This window comes from Nilaparvata lugens, chromosome 1, assembly GCF_014356525.2.
Source record: "Nilaparvata lugens isolate BPH chromosome 1, ASM1435652v1, whole genome shotgun sequence".
NCBI classification, from domain to species: Eukaryota; Metazoa; Arthropoda; class Insecta; order Hemiptera; family Delphacidae; genus Nilaparvata; species Nilaparvata lugens.
Window position 1 is genome coordinate 97,861,756 of NC_052504.1, and position 20,149 is coordinate 97,881,904.

The 20,149-nt window shown below is 36.3% G+C and overlaps 1 protein-coding gene across 2 annotated transcripts; it reads right to left on the bottom strand.

The window, feature by feature from the left end:
- Window positions 1-88: 88 nt before the first annotated feature.
- On the bottom strand, window positions 89-19,318 carry LOC111056811. 2 transcript variants are annotated; one of them, XM_039419718.1, is made up of 3 exons: window positions 19,180-19,318; window positions 16,215-16,440; window positions 89-799 (listed from the first exon to the last, which is right to left on the bottom strand). In XM_039419718.1, the coding sequence occupies exons 2-3, from the start codon at window positions 16,438-16,440 to the stop codon at window positions 507-509; spliced, it is 519 nt and encodes a 172-aa protein (XP_039275652.1). In that variant the 5' UTR covers window positions 19,180-19,318; the 3' UTR covers window positions 89-506. The 2 variants fall into 2 exon arrangements, with proteins under 2 accessions (XP_039275652.1, XP_022199910.2); XM_022344218.2 differs by lacking the exon at window positions 19,180-19,318 and adding an exon at window positions 17,669-18,010.
- Between the last annotated feature and the right edge of the window lie 831 nt (window positions 19,319-20,149).

Consider the following 20,149-nt stretch of genomic DNA (forward strand, 5'->3'; position numbering starts at 1 on the left):
ATACACAAGACCAAAACATAAAGTCTCCTCTCCAATGATTCAGTATTGGAAAATAACAATGATTATGATTACACAACAATCAAAGGAATATTTTTCTTTGAAGAGTTTAATGAGCTTTGAACATAATTCTATACATTTCATGATTCTCTCTTCACTTGGTGAACAACACCTTTCTTTAAGTCTTGCAGTTGAACAATATTGAACATGTTCTCAGTTCTCACATTTTGGTAGTAGGCTATCGTTAATGATCTATGATTTGATTGATTGATTGATTGATTGATTGATTGATTGATTGAGTACTTTATTTATGTAGATTACAATATATACTGGCTTATACACTTATATACAATAGCTTACAATACAGCAAAATTATAGATGAATTTACATAATATAGACTAAGAAAATAATTATTGAACTGTATATGATATGGAAAAGCAGATGGATGATTTGGAGCATGATTTGAAGAACAAGGAAGAATTGAGATCGTGATTGAGGTGCAGACAGTGTCACGTTTCTGTGTATTTATTTGCAGTTTTCTTCAGATTGGTAGAATATTCGACTGAGCTAGGCTCGGACAGAAGAACCTTGAGAAATTTGGCGATTTCTAGTTTAGTCTCCTCGCTCTCTTCTTCATCTTCGTCTTCATCCGTGCCGTATTCGTAGTCGAGGTTGTATTCTTCGTTCTCTCTCTCGTTCACCTCTCCGGGTCCAGGCAGTTCTTTGATTTTAGGAACAATTTTTTCAGCAGCGGATACAGCGATCTCGGTTGAAGTTGGAAACATTTTTGCTGCACTTTTTTCTGAAAACATAGAGTCAGAGATAAACATAAAACATGCAGGAGTAGAGAAACAAAACATCTTTGCTGCATTCTTTTGTAAAAACATAGAGTCAAATATAGAAATATAAAACATGCTGGAGTAGAGAAACAATAGTTATTTGTATATCTAGAGTGAAAAATACTGTTTTTTCTCCCTGAGAGAAAAGTTTGAATCCCGAGGCAAAGCTGAGGGCAACGATTTTCCTGAGGGAGAAAAAACATTTTTCACTCGTGATATACACAACATTTTTCCTCCACCTACCTACATTTTTATAAGAAACTGCATATAAAATAATTTTAAAAAATTTACGTGATCAGTAAAATGTGTCACAACATAACCTAAAAATTAAACAGCTGGCTTGTCATCAGACAGTCTGTTCACCTCCGACAGCACTATGCGCTATCTGTCGGCAAGTTGTAGCAACAATGGCCGACTCGACTACTATGATGAAGTTCCCGTTTCAAATTTGATTAGTTGATGAGGAATATTAGTTGACTGGTATTTTGAATAACATGGAATATAAAAAAAAATATTTATACATTTTTATAGTATACTGATATGAAGTTTGTTATAATTCTAGCATGAAACATATATTTCATATATTGATCGAATGTATGTTTGAGGTATTGAATTTAGTTGGTTTAATGACTACTCTATATGCTTCCTCATCTGAGCTTAGACCTTCCAACCTATTTCAAATGTAATTTTTTTAAATAGAGATGCTTTCCATGTTGTTTAAATGGAGATACTTTTACGCTCTTGGAAGTTTTTCTGTTTTTTCCTCCTGAGAGCGAAAAAGTGACACTTTAGTATTATGTTTCAGGGAGTAAAGTAGGCTCTTTAGACAGTAGGTGGAGGAAATAGTTATTTGTATATCTAGAGTGAAAAGTACGACTTTTTCTCCCTGTGGGAAAAAGTTTGAAGCCCGAGGCGAAGCCGAGGGCAGCAATTTTCCTGAGGGAAAAAAAGTATTTTCCGCTCATGATGTACACAACATTCTTCCTCCATCTACATTTTTTTATAGAAACTGCAAATAAAATCATTCTAATAACTTACGTATTGGTGACAATGATTCCTAACAACATAACCTAAATCTAAAACCTAAAAACCGGTCATTTGATTGGCACTGCCGATTGCGGCAAAAGTTGTAAGAATTATATCAGCTGAGCAGCTACCAAAAATGGCTGACTCCAGATCACGCGGTTCAGATTTGAATTGCAGATCAAAAATATTTGTTGGCTGGTATTTTGAATAGAATAAAATATTTTTAAAATTGTATAAATTTTTATCGTCTACTAATATTAAGAATATAATATCATACAAACATATATTTCATGAGTTGATCAAATTTCTGGTTGTGGTATTGAATTCAGTGGACTCAATGACAGACACCTCTATTATGCTTTCTCATCTGAGCTTAGACCTTCTAACCTATTACAATGTAAGTTTCAAAATAGAGATGCTCCCCATGTTATTTAAATGGAGTCACTTTTACTCCCTAGGGAGTTTTTCTGTTTTTTACTACCGAGAGCGGAAAAGTGACACTTTAGTATTAGGTTACAGAGAGTGAAGTAAGTACTTTAGACAGTAGGTGGAGGAAAAACCTATTCACTGCACTCTTTTCTGAAAACATGAGGTCAGAGATAAACATAAAACATGCAGGAGTAGAGAAACAAAACATCTTTGCTGCACTCTTTTCTGAAAACATGAGGTCGAGGATGAAACATGGAGGGAGAGAGAAGAATCATCATTAAAATATCGTGCGGTATGTACAGGCTAATACTTGAGCACTGGGGCCATTAATCACGTGATGCCAGCCTTGCAATACAATGCTCCACTAAATTCCTCTGTGTTGCTGGGAAGTGATTCATCATTCTCCCGTTGGTCATTCAACTCGAGTATCATTTTTCGAATGATTTATATTTTTCAGTTGCTCAATTTCAAGTATTGACGGAATGCCAATTATTATTACCCGTTATTATTATGCAAAAACTATAGTGAGGTCTACGATAAAATGTCAGTGTTTAATTAAAGTGGGAGAGAAATTACTTTTAACACGGCTCTTTCTCGAAGATGGAGGGGTCCGATGCTCTATCCTCCACTAATCACTCCCACTACCTAGCAGCATTCTCCTTCTTTTGTGTCTGTGTGAGAGAGCTTTCCAACGCGACACACAAACACTCCCCTTCCAGCTATTGCTGGCAATGTTCCGAGTCATATACTGGTCAGCAGGTATAATATTGTTTTCATCACAAGAGCATGAAGCAAAATGACACGGCGCATCCAATTGTGCGCAGGATGTCAGTCTGTGTCTACGCTACAAACTGTGGAGGGAGAAATGAGTTTCTCCTCTTCATGTTAAAAGTAATATATCTCAGACTTTAGCAACTGTATTGCTATCCTTGTCTATCATTCAATAAAGCGGATAGCGCTATCTCTTTCTCGCTTTGCTCTGTTGCCAGATTGTTTTTTAACAAAATAGAAGTATAATTAACAAAATATTTAATCTTGATTATGAGAATTCATTATGAAATCATTGAAAAATATAATGTCTTGCTTGATAAAATATAAATAATTAACGAGAATGAACAGTTAATATTAAATCAATAAACCGGTATCAGATAGTCCACACTCCATAGAAGGAATTGACAAGACAGAGGATCGGAAAAGTTGTTCTCCTATCTTTCACCACTTCCATTATAACGTGGACCTCACTATATCCTATAGTGATATAGTGAGGTCCACGTTATAATGACAGTATTTGATCAACTTTGATGTTGCTATCCTGTCTATTATTCGACAAAGCAGGTAGTACTATCCTTTTCTAGCTCCGCAACGATGCCAAATCTGTTTTTGACAATGCAGAAATATAATTTATTAAGGCAGAGAATCAGCAACGCTGTTCTTCTATCTTTATTCACTGCCATTATAACGTGGACCTCACTATAGAACAAATTATAGTGAGGTCCTCGTTGAAACGGCAGTATTTGATGAACATAGGTGCTGCTATTATCATTTCATTTCACAAAGCAGATAACGATATCCTTTTCTAGCTCCGCAACTTTGCAAGGTCGTTTTTTAGAAATTAATGCAGAAATATAATCAATAAACAGAGAATTATATCTCAATCAAGAAATAATGTTATATAATCGTTGAGAAAGATATATATTATCTTGGGCTTGAAGCATAAAATATAATTGATTGTTTCAAACATTGATTGTTTGTATTTCATCAGATATTATGGTATGAGCTATGCTCCATAGAAGGCAATGACAAAGCTCAAAATCGGCAATGCTTCAAAACAGGGGTCTCCAACTTTTTTATTCTAGGGCCACATTGTTAATTCTTGGGAGGCTTAGAGGGCCAATAACAAGGATGTACATGGAATTTGACTTGTGGGGACACACACGACGGGAATTTGTAGGGTGTAAAATTATTATATTTCCATTTAAAATAATATGAGGAGTTTCAAGTAGGTTTAATCAAAACACATGAAGAAACGAACCAATTCATTTCATTTCAATGCAAAGTCCAATTTATTGAGTGTAGAAAGGTTATAAGAAGACTTGACAATGCATAAATTTAGCAGGTTAAACAAATGATAATTTTTTTGATAGTAATAAGACAACTTGACAATACACGAATTTACAGAAAGTTACCAAGCTAAAAGAGAATACTTATTTTTAGTGAGAAGATTGCATTTCTTTTCCACTTAGAATGTCCGCCCATTTAGGATCAAACTTTGTGGTTCCGATCATTAAAATTGTTTTCAAATGTTCATCTGACAAGGAAGATTTGTAATTGGATTTAACAAACTTCATTTTTGAAAATGTCTGCTCACACTTGTAGGTAGATCCAAAAAGAGAAAACATAGCTTGAGCATGGTTTTTTATGTTTTTTAAAGTCTTTTACTGGGAGAGACATGTACAGTCCTTGCAGACCATTTGCTAATATCTCGCAATGGTTGATCGCTGCTTGTTTACAGCTTATTTTTACACTTATTAAGAAATGGAGTGGCTAGTAAAAGAAGAGTACTGAACTCACAGTTGTTGTCAAAAATGTGTATAGATATATATTTTTAAAAAATCTGCAGCAATAACTCTCGGCGGGCCGGACAAAATCTATCCGCGGGCCGGATGTGGCCCGCGGGCCGTAGGTTGAAGAGCCCTGCTTTAAAACAGCATTTTTTCTCCTACATAACATAGATCTCACTATTAATAATTCTAATTGTATTCCATGAATAATTTCGCCTTCTACTAAACATTTCCGTGAGAGGAAAACTCATATTATGTCTAAACTTGATTCACCAGAAACTAAAACGAGATAGATGAGTAAATGGTGATAGATAGTGAAGTAGATGAGTATTTAAACGAGCATGACAGTAGAAGGTTGACCTCCCTGTTGAAACTGCAATTCACGTTCCGAAGTTTGCACCTGATTGATATTGGTTGTACTGTAATACTTGTTTGTCCTCAGACAAAGCAGATAGCTCTATCGTTTCACGGGAAGTCTGCAACTTGCGCCCAGCGGTCAGTTGATGAGTGGTAGGACGGGAATGTACAACTTGCGCCCAGCGGTCAGTTGATGAGTGGTAGGACGGGAATGTACAACTTGCGCCCAGCGGTCAGTTGATGAGTGGTAGGACGGGAATGTACAACTTGCGCCCAGCGGTCATAATGTGTTTGGCCACTCACAGATTGTACGTAACAAAGTGAACGTCCGTGACGTCATCACGAGTGATGCCATTCCACTCTCACTAGCAACCGACATTTCGTTCCCCGACTGCAGGAGCGAAATTCAAATTCACTACAGTATCTTAAGGAAGCTTCAAGCAAAACACTACTGTATTATGACAACATATTAGCCAAGTTAATGAGATACATATTTCTATCCTATTCCATTCTAATTGATATTGAAAGAGTGGGCTAGAATCATGATTGTACGAACAATAATTCATTAAGATACAGTCATCTTGAATCTGTCAAATTGGTTCTAGCAAACACATTGTCTTAATTTTCGTCTTATTCATTCTAATGTTTTGACTTTTCATTTCTGAATTTTGTTTTAATGACAAAGACAATATGGGTGATAGATGAAGATATATTTTTTGAATATTCGAAACCTTCAAACACTAATAACTTTGAACCTACGTCACTCAGCGTAGCAAACATATCAACACTGTTCATTTTCTAACTTATGGTGACGACAGCCTGAAAGAGTCAATATGTGCTAGTTATCGAAAAGTTGATGGGGCTGTGTGGTTTTGACAAACCGGGGGATTCCCGGTCGTCAACCTTTTCAACATACTGTCAGATCTGGAAATTCGATGTATTCATGATTTCAAAATTCGTCACAAGTCGGGTTGAATTAATAAATGGGTTGAAAAAACACTTTTGGAATCAAATAGGAAGGAATGGTCGTTATAAAACAACTGGTTGTCGGAAAGTTTATATACCTTTTTCACTTCCAGAGAGAGTGAGTGAGAGGAAGTGTGTGAGAGAGAGGGAGACATACAAGAAATGTGACTTCCGTGATGACGTCACGACGTAAACAGTGTACGTGTGTATAGGAGCCATGTATCAATCTTATTTGACCGCTGGGCGCTACGGTAGCATGCCAAATGACCGATTCCCATTTGGTCGAAATTATTATTTTGTCGCAAAAGATCGAAAATTGAAGAATCCAAAATGGTAGAATTGAAACTTGTACTTTCCCAAATGGTCGAATCCCAAATGATCGAAAAGTTTTAATAGCAATCCCATCTGGTCGAAAATCGCAAAAGGTTGAAGATTTGATTTTCCCAACTGACCGACTCCTAAATGGTCGATTCCTATTTGGTAGAAAAGTTTAGTTGTGAGTCGCAAATGATCGAATCACATCGGCTAGAAGGGATTCGACCATATGGGAAAGTATACTTTTCGACCTTTTGAGATTCGACTATTTGCGACAAACTACAAAACGTTTCTACCTAATAGGATTCGACCATTTGCGACGAACTAAAAATTTTTTCTATCAAATGGGATTCAACTGTTTGAGAATCGGTCAGATGGGAAAATCAAATCTTAGGCCTTTTGCGATAGTTGAGATTTTCGGCCAAATGAGATTACTATTGGAACCTTTCGTTCATTTGGGAAAGTATAAGTTTCAATTCTACCATTTGGGATTCTTCAATTTTCGATCTTTTGCGACAAAATAATAATTTCGACCAAATGGGAATCGGTCATTTGGCATGCCACCAAACTTGTACTTTCCCAAATGGTCGAATCCCAAATGATCGAAAAGTTAGTTGGGATTTAGTAATCCCATTTGGCCGAAAATCTCAAGTGTCGCAAAAGGTCGAAAATTTGATTTTCCCATCTGACCGATTCTCAAACAGTCGAATCCCATTTAATAGAAAAATGTTGTAGTTCGTCGCAATTGATCGAATCTCATCGGCTAGATGGGATTCGACCATATGGGAAAGTATACTCTTCGACCTTTTGGGATTCGGTCAGATGGGACCCCACGGGCGCTACTTGTGTATGTCCGTTTCACGACCACAGTTAATACGTCCATAGTTCTTCGTTCGTACGACTCCGTAGCTATTTAGTAATTACGATACCGTAGTAATTCGTCTATTGTAGGCTTTAAAGAAGTCCCTAATGAACCATCTAACAGGATATTCAATCTCAATGGAGGAAATTCTCTCAATAAATCATGAAAAGATTTTATGAATCATAAAAGATTCTAAGCGTAGGAGCGCATTAATAATAATACGTTTTAAATGACTAAGGCCCGGTTCCACAAATGCCGGTTAAATTTTATCCGTGATTAATTCCATAAGAACCAATGAGAGAGGGCGTTTTTGAAAAGACGGCTTCTCTGATTGGTTCTCGTAGAATTAATCACGGTTAGAATTTAACCGGCTGTTCTGCAACCGGGCCTAAGGGCCGGTTTCCGAGCTCGTGATTAAGCTAAGTTCTAGACAGATGGAGTTGGAAAATTGTCTTTCCGAAACGGGGCGTGGTCGCAGTTTTTATGATAATCTTTATTTTCTCATTTCTATAATTGGAAACGTTTTCCTTGACAAAATGAAACATTCCTAAATAATTCAAAATAGCTAATACTTTGCACTACTTTCTCTTCATTCATGTTGTGTTCAATTTTCTAGTTTCTCGAAATTTAGATGACTACGCCCCGTTTTGGAAAGCCAATTCTCTTACTCCAGCTGTTTAAAGTCTAGAGCTTAGCTAAATACCGAGCTCGGTAACCGGCCCTTAAAGTATGAAAACTAGTGGAATTGGAAAGTAATTGAATCAATAAATGACGATCTCTCAATGGAAACAGTCAATAGAATCAGTCATTAACAGTTCGACCAATCAGAGGACAATACAGTTGAACGGCTTTCTCCTCATAACAGGATTGGTCGACTCTCTAGGCTTATCGTCCATTCAGCCACTCCCACAACCAATCACAAGCGAGCAATCCGGAACAGATATTCCTCGGTTGATTACCTATTCTGCCGATAGATGGCATTCGATTCCGTATTATTTTCGTTATTTCATGAAGTGAACTCTATATAATAGGAAAGGAAGGACTGGCTATAGGAAAGAAAGACAGGTAAATAAGCTGTATTTCAGATGGAACTGATCAATATTATCAGGAATCAACAATGATTGATATCACCGGGATAACTTGAGTTTAAGCCATCTACTATATAGAAAGTGGTGGAAGAAACTGTACAATCGGAAAGAAAGGACTTGCTATGAGAAAGAATAGGGGAAATAGACAGGTGAATAAGCTATCATTTATTTCTGATAGAACTGATCATCATTATCAGGAATCAACGATGATTGATAACTGCCATCGGGATAACTTGAATCAAAGCTATATAGAAGGCAGTGGAAGAAGAAACGTGATACCGTACTAATCTGTGGTATTATCATCTCAATTAAATTTAAGACGTGAATCTCACTATAAACTAGTAGTTCTGTGAACAGTAGACCTCGCGCGGTTATAACGACGTCCCAAACCATAAGCACAACCACACTGATACACCAACTATCTATTCGATCAGATCATGCTTACACAAGATTTACTTATTATCATAATAACGCTTTCCAGAATTTAGCGCGACAAAACCAGAAGACATCTAGGCGCCCAGACGAGCTGTGTTATAAGTTCTTTGCATCCTATTTAATAGTGCATAAAAATTGCATTCAAATGAGGCATGCAATTTATAGTCTACACAGCTGCTAATTTTTTACCAAGTTACATTGAGATATTGAATTGCATGCGTCATAGCATGCAATTTATAGTTAACTCGACAGGTAATTTATGATGAATAATTCTATAGCCTGATTTTTACTCTAATATTGACATATGAAGGAGGCTCGTTTCTCCTTGTATATTATCCTTGAAATGCAAAATTTCCAAAAACCTTTTATATACGTCAACGCGCAATTTAAAAAGGAACATACCTGTTGAATTTCATGAAAATCTATTACCGCGTTTCGCCGTAAATGCGCAACATATAAACATTCAAACATTAATTTAAACATTAAGAGAAATGCCAAACCGTCGACTTGAATCTTGGACCACACTTCGCTCGGTCAATAATTCCTTATCGATATCTTATCAATACAGCTATCAGGAATATGTTGAAGTTGCTGAAACTGATATAGAACTATTCATAGATTTTATTCATTCACAATGCAAATGACACTAATGAACTGTAATAACATTGGTAGATAAAATAATGAGGTAGTCCTTATGCTATTTTTCTTCCAAATTTATAGGTGACAAAGGTCCAAGATAAGGTTAGAATTTTACGTGTACAATTTTTATAAAATGTTAGTCCAATACAAACATGAAAACTATAAATAATTTTGGATTTAGATGCCTTGGATTGATGAATTGATTGGATATATTCCACTCAATTACCACTTGTAACGAATAATATTGAGTTATTTAAGAAGATTTGGAACCATTGAAGAAACACAAAATTGAGAAAAATCTGGTGTGGCGCACTGAAAATTGATCACCTAACGCTGGTGTTCCCGCGCATACTAGTTTACTATTCAATGATCTTTGTCAGCTGGTGACAGGACAATAACGCTGGATACACACGAGATTTGCTATCTCTTCATAGTGAATGATTTAAAAGAATCAACAATTGCTAACAGTTTGGAATTGAATAATCACATTTTCTCAAATTTCAAGCTTATTTTCAATTTTAGGTGTAAATGTTACAAGACATTAATTGAAGAGATTTTCATGCTCAATCTTTTCCACTCGAAATTTTTCATTTAAATTATATCTGAGACCTGATAATTGGAAATCTAAAATCGAACTTTGCATAGATGTGGCGGAGCTCCTGAAATTTATACAGATATGGCAGTTGATATAGCTTATCAATATATGATAATGTATGATAGTCATACATAAAATGACCATTTTATGTATGAATTTGATCAAAATCGTTGGAGCCATTTTCGAATCGCGAAAAACACTGTTTTTGACAACATTTTCGCCATTTTAGCCGCCATCTTGAATTGCATTGGATCGAAATTGTTCGTGTCGGATCCTTATAGTGTAAGGACCTTAAGTTCCAAATTTCAAGTCATTCCGTTGATTGGGACATGAGATATCGTGTACACAGACGCACATACACTCATACACACACACACGCACACATACAGACGAATACCCAAAAACCACTTTTTTGGACTCAGAGGACCTTCAAACGTATAGAAATTTAGAAATCTGGGTACCTTGATTTTTTTCGGAAAGCACTAAAGGTCAGATTATAGCGGGATATACAACTCAATACAGTAAATGCCGGTTTCCGAGCTCAGGATTTAGCTAAAAGAAGCTCTAGAGCTCTATTAGCTCTACACATCAAACAGCTGGAGTCAGTAAATTGGCGTAGTCGCAGGTCTTATGATAATCTTTATTTTATCATTCCTGTAATTGGAAACGTTTTCTTTGACGAAATGAAACATCCCTAGATAATTCAAAATAGCTTAAACTCTTCACTATTTTCTCTTTATATTACTTTGTGCTCAATTTTCTAGTTTTTAGAAATTTAATTTAAACGTGGACTGCGACAACGCCCCGTTTCGGACAGCCAATTTTCTGACTCCAGCTGTTTAAAGTCTGGAACTTAGCTGAATCCTGAGCTCGGTAACCGGCCCTAAATATGCTAATTTGAACTAGTAAGAACTGATTACAGTTATGATTGGAGTTGTCGAATTCAAAGTATCGACTTTAGTATTCTTGGGTGTAAAATATTTTAAGAAACTGGGAGATTTGTGAAGATGATGAATTCCACATTTTCTAACACAAACATTCTCTTCAGAATGTTTCTGAAATGCAGTCCATGAAAGCCTGACTCCAGACTGAATGAATATTTGATTAGACACAACTTTATTTCCGTTCCAACTAAATCTTCATCAAATTCGACGAGAACTAAGAAATGGCAGCCGAGCTGAGCTCGAAACTCCAAAGTAAACTGCTTGGCTATTAGGAGACTCTCGTCAGCAAAAATGATAGACCTCTTTAATATTCAAGAGTGTTACGAGCACTTAGCGGGTTCTGTTTTTAAGCTTTGGCCAAAGGACTCAAACAACAGATTCAACGTGATTAGGCCCATTTTTATTTATGTTTGCACTCTCAAAACTGTCTGCTTTTGTCACTTTTCGTTTGGGATGAAGAAACTGCTGACTGTGTTTGAAAACATACAGATTTTGGGATAAAGTTGGAACTTTCGGCTGAAAATGTCAGTCTCCAATGCCAACAATGTAATACAGCGTCTCCAATGCCAACAAATCAGACGTTCTTCTCTCTCATCGGAAACACTCACATGAAGCTATACAAAATTATAAGGAGTAAAAAGAAATGAATTGAACAAATAACACAAATAGATCTAATATACACTTCACAAAACTCACTATATGCAGACATCAACTTCCGTACTATTGTAATTACTTAATCAACAAAATACCAATAGGCTTTGTTTACAGAAATATAACCAAATCATTACTCTCAGATATAGAGAGTTGGGTTGATAGGAACATTTTCTTTAGGCTGACTTAGACCTGAAAACTAAGTTTTGTTTCAGTTGGACGACCGTTACCATGTCACTGATTTTGCTTTTTTGTCATATTCATAATGATCGAATAGCTTGGATCATCATAATCTCTTTTGTTGCCTTTCTCAGTACCGAGAAATCTTTTGTCACCATTTATTTCCATCTAACAATTTCACATCTGCATCTATTGATGATTTTCTTCCTTTTTATGTTTTCTTCTTTCGTTCGCCTTTTCTTTTAATCTATTAAGCGTTAGCCTACATGGAAAGTTATAGTTTTCTTTCTCTTCAATATCTTTCTTCTCTGACCTTGCTTACTGATAAGATTTTTCTTTCGTATTATTATTATTATTATTATTATCTTTCATATATATAAATAGATATATTATACTTATTATTATTTTATTTTAGGCTACTTCTTGTACTGTTACTCATTCCCCACACACAGATCCGTCTATGTGGGGAAAATATTCACAAATCTGTTTTTAGATATGTTGTCTATGTATCTTGTGCTTTGTATTGTGAATTGAATTGAACTTTAAAATTCTGTTGTTCAAGAAATAACATCTTACAATTTAACAATTGTGGAAAGAATGATTCAAAAGATACAGGTAACTCAGAATCATTCATTCACAATAAATTGATTCCATAGAAAAATTTTAATTTGTGTCAAAAAAATGATGGTGCTAAATGAATCTGAAAACATAAGCGATGTTATCTAAATCTAGTATCGTGGAATCAAAGTGCCTCACATAGACGCACGTGGAACTATCTCCTGACCGGGAGACAATAATTTTGCTAATCCTTTTGCAGATTCGAGTTACTCGCTTCAAGAAGCATAAGAGGGCAGAGTTGATAATGATCATAATTCTCCCGCAAAAATGAGAAAAATAATGTTCTGATCGATTTGCGTTTTTCACTATATTCAAGGGGTCATAACTCCTGAACGGGGAAGAATTTTGCTAATCCGTTTGCAGATTCAGATTCCTCGCATTGAAGAGCATAAGGAGGCATAGTTGATAATGTTATTATATCTCATGAGAAAAATCATGTTCTGACCGATTTGCGTTTTTCAGTATATTTAAGGGGTCATATCTTCTGAGAGAATAGGGATTTTGCTAATCAGTTTGCAGATTCGGATTACTCGCATCGAGGAGCATAAGAAGGTATAGTTGATAGTGCTATTATTCCTCCCAAAAAATGAGAAAAATAATGTACTGACCAATTTGCGTTTTTGATTATATTCAAGGGTTCATAGTTCCTGAACGAGAAAGGATTTTGGTAATCCGTTTGCAAATTTGGATTCCTCGCATTTAGGAGCATAAGAAGGCATAGTTGATAATGATTCTACTCCCCCCGAAAAAATGCGAAAGATTATATAAATTCGAGTGGTCATTTCATGTTTACCATTGAAAAAAGGTTGAAATCGGGATATACAAATATTGCTTGACATAGAGAAAAGTTAGCATAACTAGATATAACATGGTATAGGTTGTTTATGTTCCAAATTTCAAGCCGATTTTCTTTTCACTCAAGCCGATTACTACTGAGTAACTACAATGTATTAACTACAATGTGGTGATAACTACAATGGACTACTGTTCATTGTTAGGCCTACTGTTTTGGCTGGGTGAGAGTGTGTGAACGGCACAGTATGTTTATGTTCCAAATTTCAAGCCGATTTTCTTTTCACTCAAGCCGATTACTACTGAGTAACTACAATGTATTAACTACAATGTGGTGATAACTACAATGGACTACTGTTCATTGTTAGGCCTACTGTTTTGGCTGGGTGAGAGTGTGTGAACGGCACAGTATGTTTATGTTCAAATTTCAAGCCGATTTTCTTTTCACTGAAGCCGATTACTACTGAGTAACTACAATGTATTAACTACAATGTGGTGATAACTACAATGGACTACTGTTCATTGTTAGGCCTACTGTTTTGGCTGGGTGAGAGTGTGTGAACGGCACAGTATGTTTATGTTCCAAATTTCAAGCCGATTTTCTTTTCACTCAAGCCGATTACTACTGAGTAACTACAATGTATTAACTACAATGTGGTGATAACTACAATGGATACTGTTCATTGTTAGGCCTACTGTTTTGGCTGGGTGAGAGTGTGTGAACGGCACAGTATGTTATGTTCCAAATTTCAAGCCGATTTTCTTTTCACTCAAGCCGATTACTACTGAGTAACTACAATGTATTAACTACAATGTGGTGATAACTACAATGGACTACTGTTCATTGTTAGGCCTACTGTTTTGGCTGGGTGAGAGTGTGTGAACGGCACAGTATGTTTATGTTCCAAATTTCAAGCCGATTTTCTTTTCACTCAAGCCGATTACTACTGAGTAACTACAATGTATTAACTACAATGTGGTGATAACTACAATGGACTACTGTTCATTGTTAGGCCTACTGTTTTGGCTGGGTGAGAGTGTGTGAACGGCACAGTATGTTTATGTTCCAAATTTCAAGCCGATTTTCTTTTCACTCAAGCCGATTACTACTGAGTAACTACAATGTATTAACTACAATGTGGTGATAACTACAATGGACTACTGTTCATTGTTAGGCCTACTGTTTTGGCTGGGTGAGAGTGTGTGAACGGCACAGTATGTTTATGTTCCAAATTTCAAGCCGATTTTCTTTTCACTCAAGCCGATTACTACTGAGTAACTACAATGTATTAACTACAATGTGGTGATAACTACAATGGACTACTGTTCATTGTTAGGCCTACTGTTTTGGCTGGGTGAGAGTGTGTGAACGGCACAGTATGAGAGACTATTAGCGTCACATAGCTTCACAGAAAAACTACTAGGACTGTAGTTGGCTTGAGTTTACTTTGAAAATTGAAACAAAAACGCCATATAACATGGGATATCTTCTTGTACTATCTTTACTCTATGGTACTATACAAGTACTAGCCGTCAAGCTCGCTTCGCTCGCCATATCCGTCTGGACCCCCGACTAGATCGTCCAAAAATGAGATCAGCGGGCTCGCTTCGCTCGCCTGCATTTTTCATTTGAGCATGCTACATTCCATTAGAAAGTCAAAGTACTGAGAAAACGCAGAAAAGCTGAGAAAAACGTTGGAAGAACGCTAATTTTGGGTGTATCTTTGTCGTTATTTCAAATTCCTTCTAACACAACATTATTACACCCCAGCTGAGCTTCTGTAGTAAATTTGAACATTTTCTGTTCATTTTCTGTCGATAAAGCTGAGAAAGCGCAAAAAACGCTGGAAAAACGCAGATTTTGGGTGTATCTTTGGCGTTATTTTAAATTCCTTCTAACACAACATCATTACACCACAGCTTAGCTTTTGTACTAAATTTGAACAATCTCTGTTCTTTTTTTTCTTGATAAATCTGAGAAAAAGCAAAAAACGCTAATTATGGGTGTATCTTTGACGTTATTTCAAATTCCTTCTAACACAACATTATTACACCCTAGCTGAGCTCCTGTACTGAATTTGAACATTTTCTGTTCATTTGTTCTCGATAAGGCTGAGAAAACGCTGGAAAAACGCAGATTTTGGGCGCATCTTTGGATTTTTTTTCAAATCCGTTCTTAGTACGCCTCTAAAGGGACAACTGAACATACCTACCAAATTTGAACGTTTTTGGTCCGGTAAATTTCTAGTTCTGCGAGTGAGTGAGTCGCTTTTATATATATATATATAGATGATACAGTACTATAATATATACTATACTGTACTATATACAACGTACTATGATGATACAGATCATTATAAAATGATACAGTATCGCCACACTTGATACAGTGTAAACACAACATGATACACATTACCATAATTTGCTAAAGAACTTTTAAACTTTGAATCAATTCTACAAACCATGGGATATCTTCTTATGTTATCTTTTCTCTATTATCATCATCATAAAGATGATACAGTATCATTACACAATAATAGAGTATCGCCACACTTATGCAGTATTAACACAATATGATACACAATACCATAATTTGATATAACAGTTTCAAACTTTGAATGAATTCTACAAAGACAAACCATGGGATATGTTCTTGTGCTATCTTTTCTCTGGTATCAACATATAAAAAGTGATATAGTATCACTACAAAATGATTCAGTATCACTACAAAATGATACAGTATCACTTCAATATGATACAGTATCGCTACAAAAATGATACAGTATAATTACAAAATGATACAGTATCACCAAACATGATAAACGACACGATAATTTGATACAAAACTTCCAAACTTTGTTTGAATTCTACAAACCATGGATATCTTCTTGTGCTATGTTTTCTATGTGGCTTGACTCACCCTCGAATCCCACGCAGACAGGACAGCAGTCACATGGTCCTTTCGGCAACAAATAGCCGTGACATTTGCTATCCGAACTATTGCAAGTCAGCTTTTTCATGAGAGCGCTGCTGCACAATTCTGTGTCGCATTTCTCGTTGTAGGAGTCCGGCTTGGCAGTCTCGTCCTCGCCACTGGCAATCCCAATGGATAATAGCAGAGTTATTTGGATGACAATCAACCACATCTAAAACAGAATCGGAACGTTATTCTAATTCATTTATATACAAGTATTTTTTAGCTTCTATTCTTTCATTAGCTTGGTTCTGTTCGTTGTGATAATCATTTTTATTCATTGGTAACTGAACAAGATAAGTAGAAGAAGAAGAACCCTGATAGAGTTACCTGGTGTGGTACAAACAGTATGGGGGAACAAAACTCTTTATACAACAAAAAAATCTGGTGTGGCGCACTCACACAACTTTCCTTGCCGTTTTGAAAATTGATCACCTGACGCTAGTGTTCCCGCGCATCTCAAGTCTACTATTCAAAAGATTTGAGCCAGCTGGTGACAGGGCAATAACGCTGGAGACACACATGAGGTCTGCTATCTCTTCATAGTAAATGATTTAATAGAATCAACAATAATTTGCAATTGAATAATCACATTTTCTCGAATTTAAAGCTTATTTTCAATTTTAGGTGAAAATGTTACTGAACATTAATTATAGAGATTTTCATGCTCAATCTACTCCACTTGATTTTCTTTGTTTCAATTGTATCTGAGGCCTGATAATTGGGAATCTATCTGCATTGACGGGGTGGAGCTCCTGAAATTTTTACAGATATTGGACTTGTGGCAGTTGATAGAGCTTATCAATGATTTTTCAAGGTATGAATTTGATCAAAATCGTTGGAGCCGTTTTCGAGAAAATCGCGAAAAACCCTGTTTTTGACAACATTTTCGCCATTTCAGCCACCATCTTGAATTGCATTTGATCGAAATTGTTCGTGTCGGATCCTTATAGTGTAAGGACCTTAAGTTCCAAATTTCAAGTCATTCCGTTAATTGGGAGATGAGATATCGTGTACACAGACGCACATACACTCATACACATACTCTCATACACACACACACACCACACACACACACCACACACACACACACCACACACACACACACAACACACACACACACACACCACACACACACACCACACACACACACACACACACACACAACACACACACACACACACACACACAACACACACACACACACACACACACACACACACACACACACACACACACACACACACACACACACACACACACTTTTTTGGACTCAGAGGACCTTGAAACGTATAGAAATTTACAAATTGTGGTACCTTAATTTTTTTCGGAAAGCAATACTTTCCTTACCTATGGTAATAGGGCAAGGAAAGTAAAAATGTGAATAATACGGTACTCACCTTTCTTGTTTTACGTGCTTCCACTGTAACTATCACAGACTAAATAAAACACTGATCACAGACAATTGATGGAAACCAGTCCTGGAGATCAAAATAATAGTCGACTAGATGATTTTTTCGAGATTAGAGTATCATTTTCTCAGCTAACAACTGAAACTGAATGGTCTCTATTCCCACATTAAACTCCGCCACAAGGAAACAGCCAGAACAAGGACGTTCTTCAGTGAGGTTCATTTCGATTTGTCAGCATCATTTGAAAGGGGAGCCTGTGTGTTCAGTCTATAAGGAAAGCTGACATAGTGAGTTTGACATCAAAACTCAATGTTTTGATGCAATCTAACCAGACTGTGGCTGAGTTTTTGTTGAATGCTGGCAACATAGCATTGAAAATTGAAGTATGCGAAAAAAGTCCAGCAATTTAACCTTATTAGCTGGGTAATGCTAAACAAGGTAATGATTGCACAAGTTCAAGGAGGTATGCCGTAACTATACAACACACGTGTTGGGCATGCTATAGTGAGGTCCACGTTATAATGGCAGTATTTGATTAACACTGGTGTTGCTATCCTTGTCTATCATCCTTGTATCATCTTTGTATCATCTCTGTATCATCTTTGTATCATCTTCATTGACCGAGCGAAGTGAGGTCTAAAATTCAAGTCGACGGTTTGGCATTTCTCTTAATGTTTAAATGTTTGAATGTTTAAATGTTTATATGTTGCGCATTTACGGCGAAACGCGGTAATAGAATTTCATAAAATTTGTCAGGTATGTTCCTTTTCTAATTGCGCGTCGACGTATATACAAGGTTTTTGGAATTTTTCAAGGATAATATAAAAGGAAAAAGGAGCCTCCTTCATACGTCAATATTAGATTGAAAATAAGACTATATAAATATTTATCATAAATCAGCTGACAAGTAGTGATTACACAGATGTGTGGAGAAGCCAGTGTCTATTGCTGTATTTTCATAGACCTTAGTTTCAATCAGGTACTTGTGGATGAGAATACTGCGTGAGGTCCACTGTTCACAGAACTACTAGTATAGTAAGGTCCACGTTATAATGACAGTATTTGATTAACACTGGTGTTGCTATCCTTGTCTATCATCCTTGTATCATCTCTGTATCATCTTTGTATCATCTTCATATAGTAAGGTCCACGTTATAATGGCAGTATCTGGTTAGCAATGGTATTGCTATCCTTGTCTATCATGCTTGTATCATCTTCGTATCATCTTTGTAGTATTATATTCATAATACTACTACTATTCATAGTAATACTACTCGCTTCGCTCACACACACACACACACACACACACACACACACACACACACACACACACACACATACCAATACCCCAAAACCACTTTTTTGGACTCAGGGTCCTTGAAACGTATAGAAATTTACAAATTGTGGTACCTCAATTTTTTTCGGAAAGCAATACTTTCCTTACCTATGGTAATAGGGCAAGGAAAGTAAAAATGTGAATAATCCAATACGGTACTCACCTTTCTTGTTTTACGTGTTTCCACTACAACTATCACAGACTAAATAAAACACTGATCACAGACAATTGATGGAAACCAGTCCTGGAGATCAAAATAATAGTCGACTAGATGATTTTTTCAAAGATTAGAGTATCATTTTATATCCGCCATATCCGTCTAGCCAGAGGGCTCCGCCCCCTGGACCCCCGACTGGATCGACCAAAAATGAGATCAGCGGCTCGCTACACTCACCTGCATAATGTAAGCATTATTGTCTATTACTTGATGAAAGAACTGAGAAAACGCAAAATTTTGGGCGTATCTTTGGCGTTATTTCAAATTCCTTCTAACACAACATTATTACACCCTAGCTGAGCTTCTGTACTAAATTTGAGCATTTTCTGTTCATTTGTTCTCGATAATACTGAGTAAGCACAAAAAACGCTGGAAATACGCAGATTTTGAGCGTATCTTTGGCGTTATTTCAAATTCCTTCTAACACAACATTATTACACCCTAGCTGAGCTTCTGTATTAAATTTGAACATTTTCTGTTCATTTGTTCTAGATAAAGCTGAGAAAACGCTAAATACGCTGAAAAATCGCAGATTTTGGGCGTATCTTTGAACATTTTTCCAAATCCGTTCTTAGCGTGCCTATAAAGGGCCAACTGCACATACCTACCAAATTTGAACGTGTTTGGTCCGGTAGATTTTTAGTTCTGCAAGTGAGTGAGTCAATCAGTCAGTCAGTGAGTGAGTGCCATTTCGCTTATATATATATATATATATATATATATATATATATATATATATATATATTCCGCGTATAATGGCAGTATTCGATTAACGATGGTGTTTCCATCCTTGTATCATCATCGTATCACCTTTGTATCATATTCGTATACTGAGGTCCACGTTATAATGGCAGTATTCGATTAACGATGGTGTTTCCATCCTTGTATCATCATCGTATCACCTTTGTATCATATT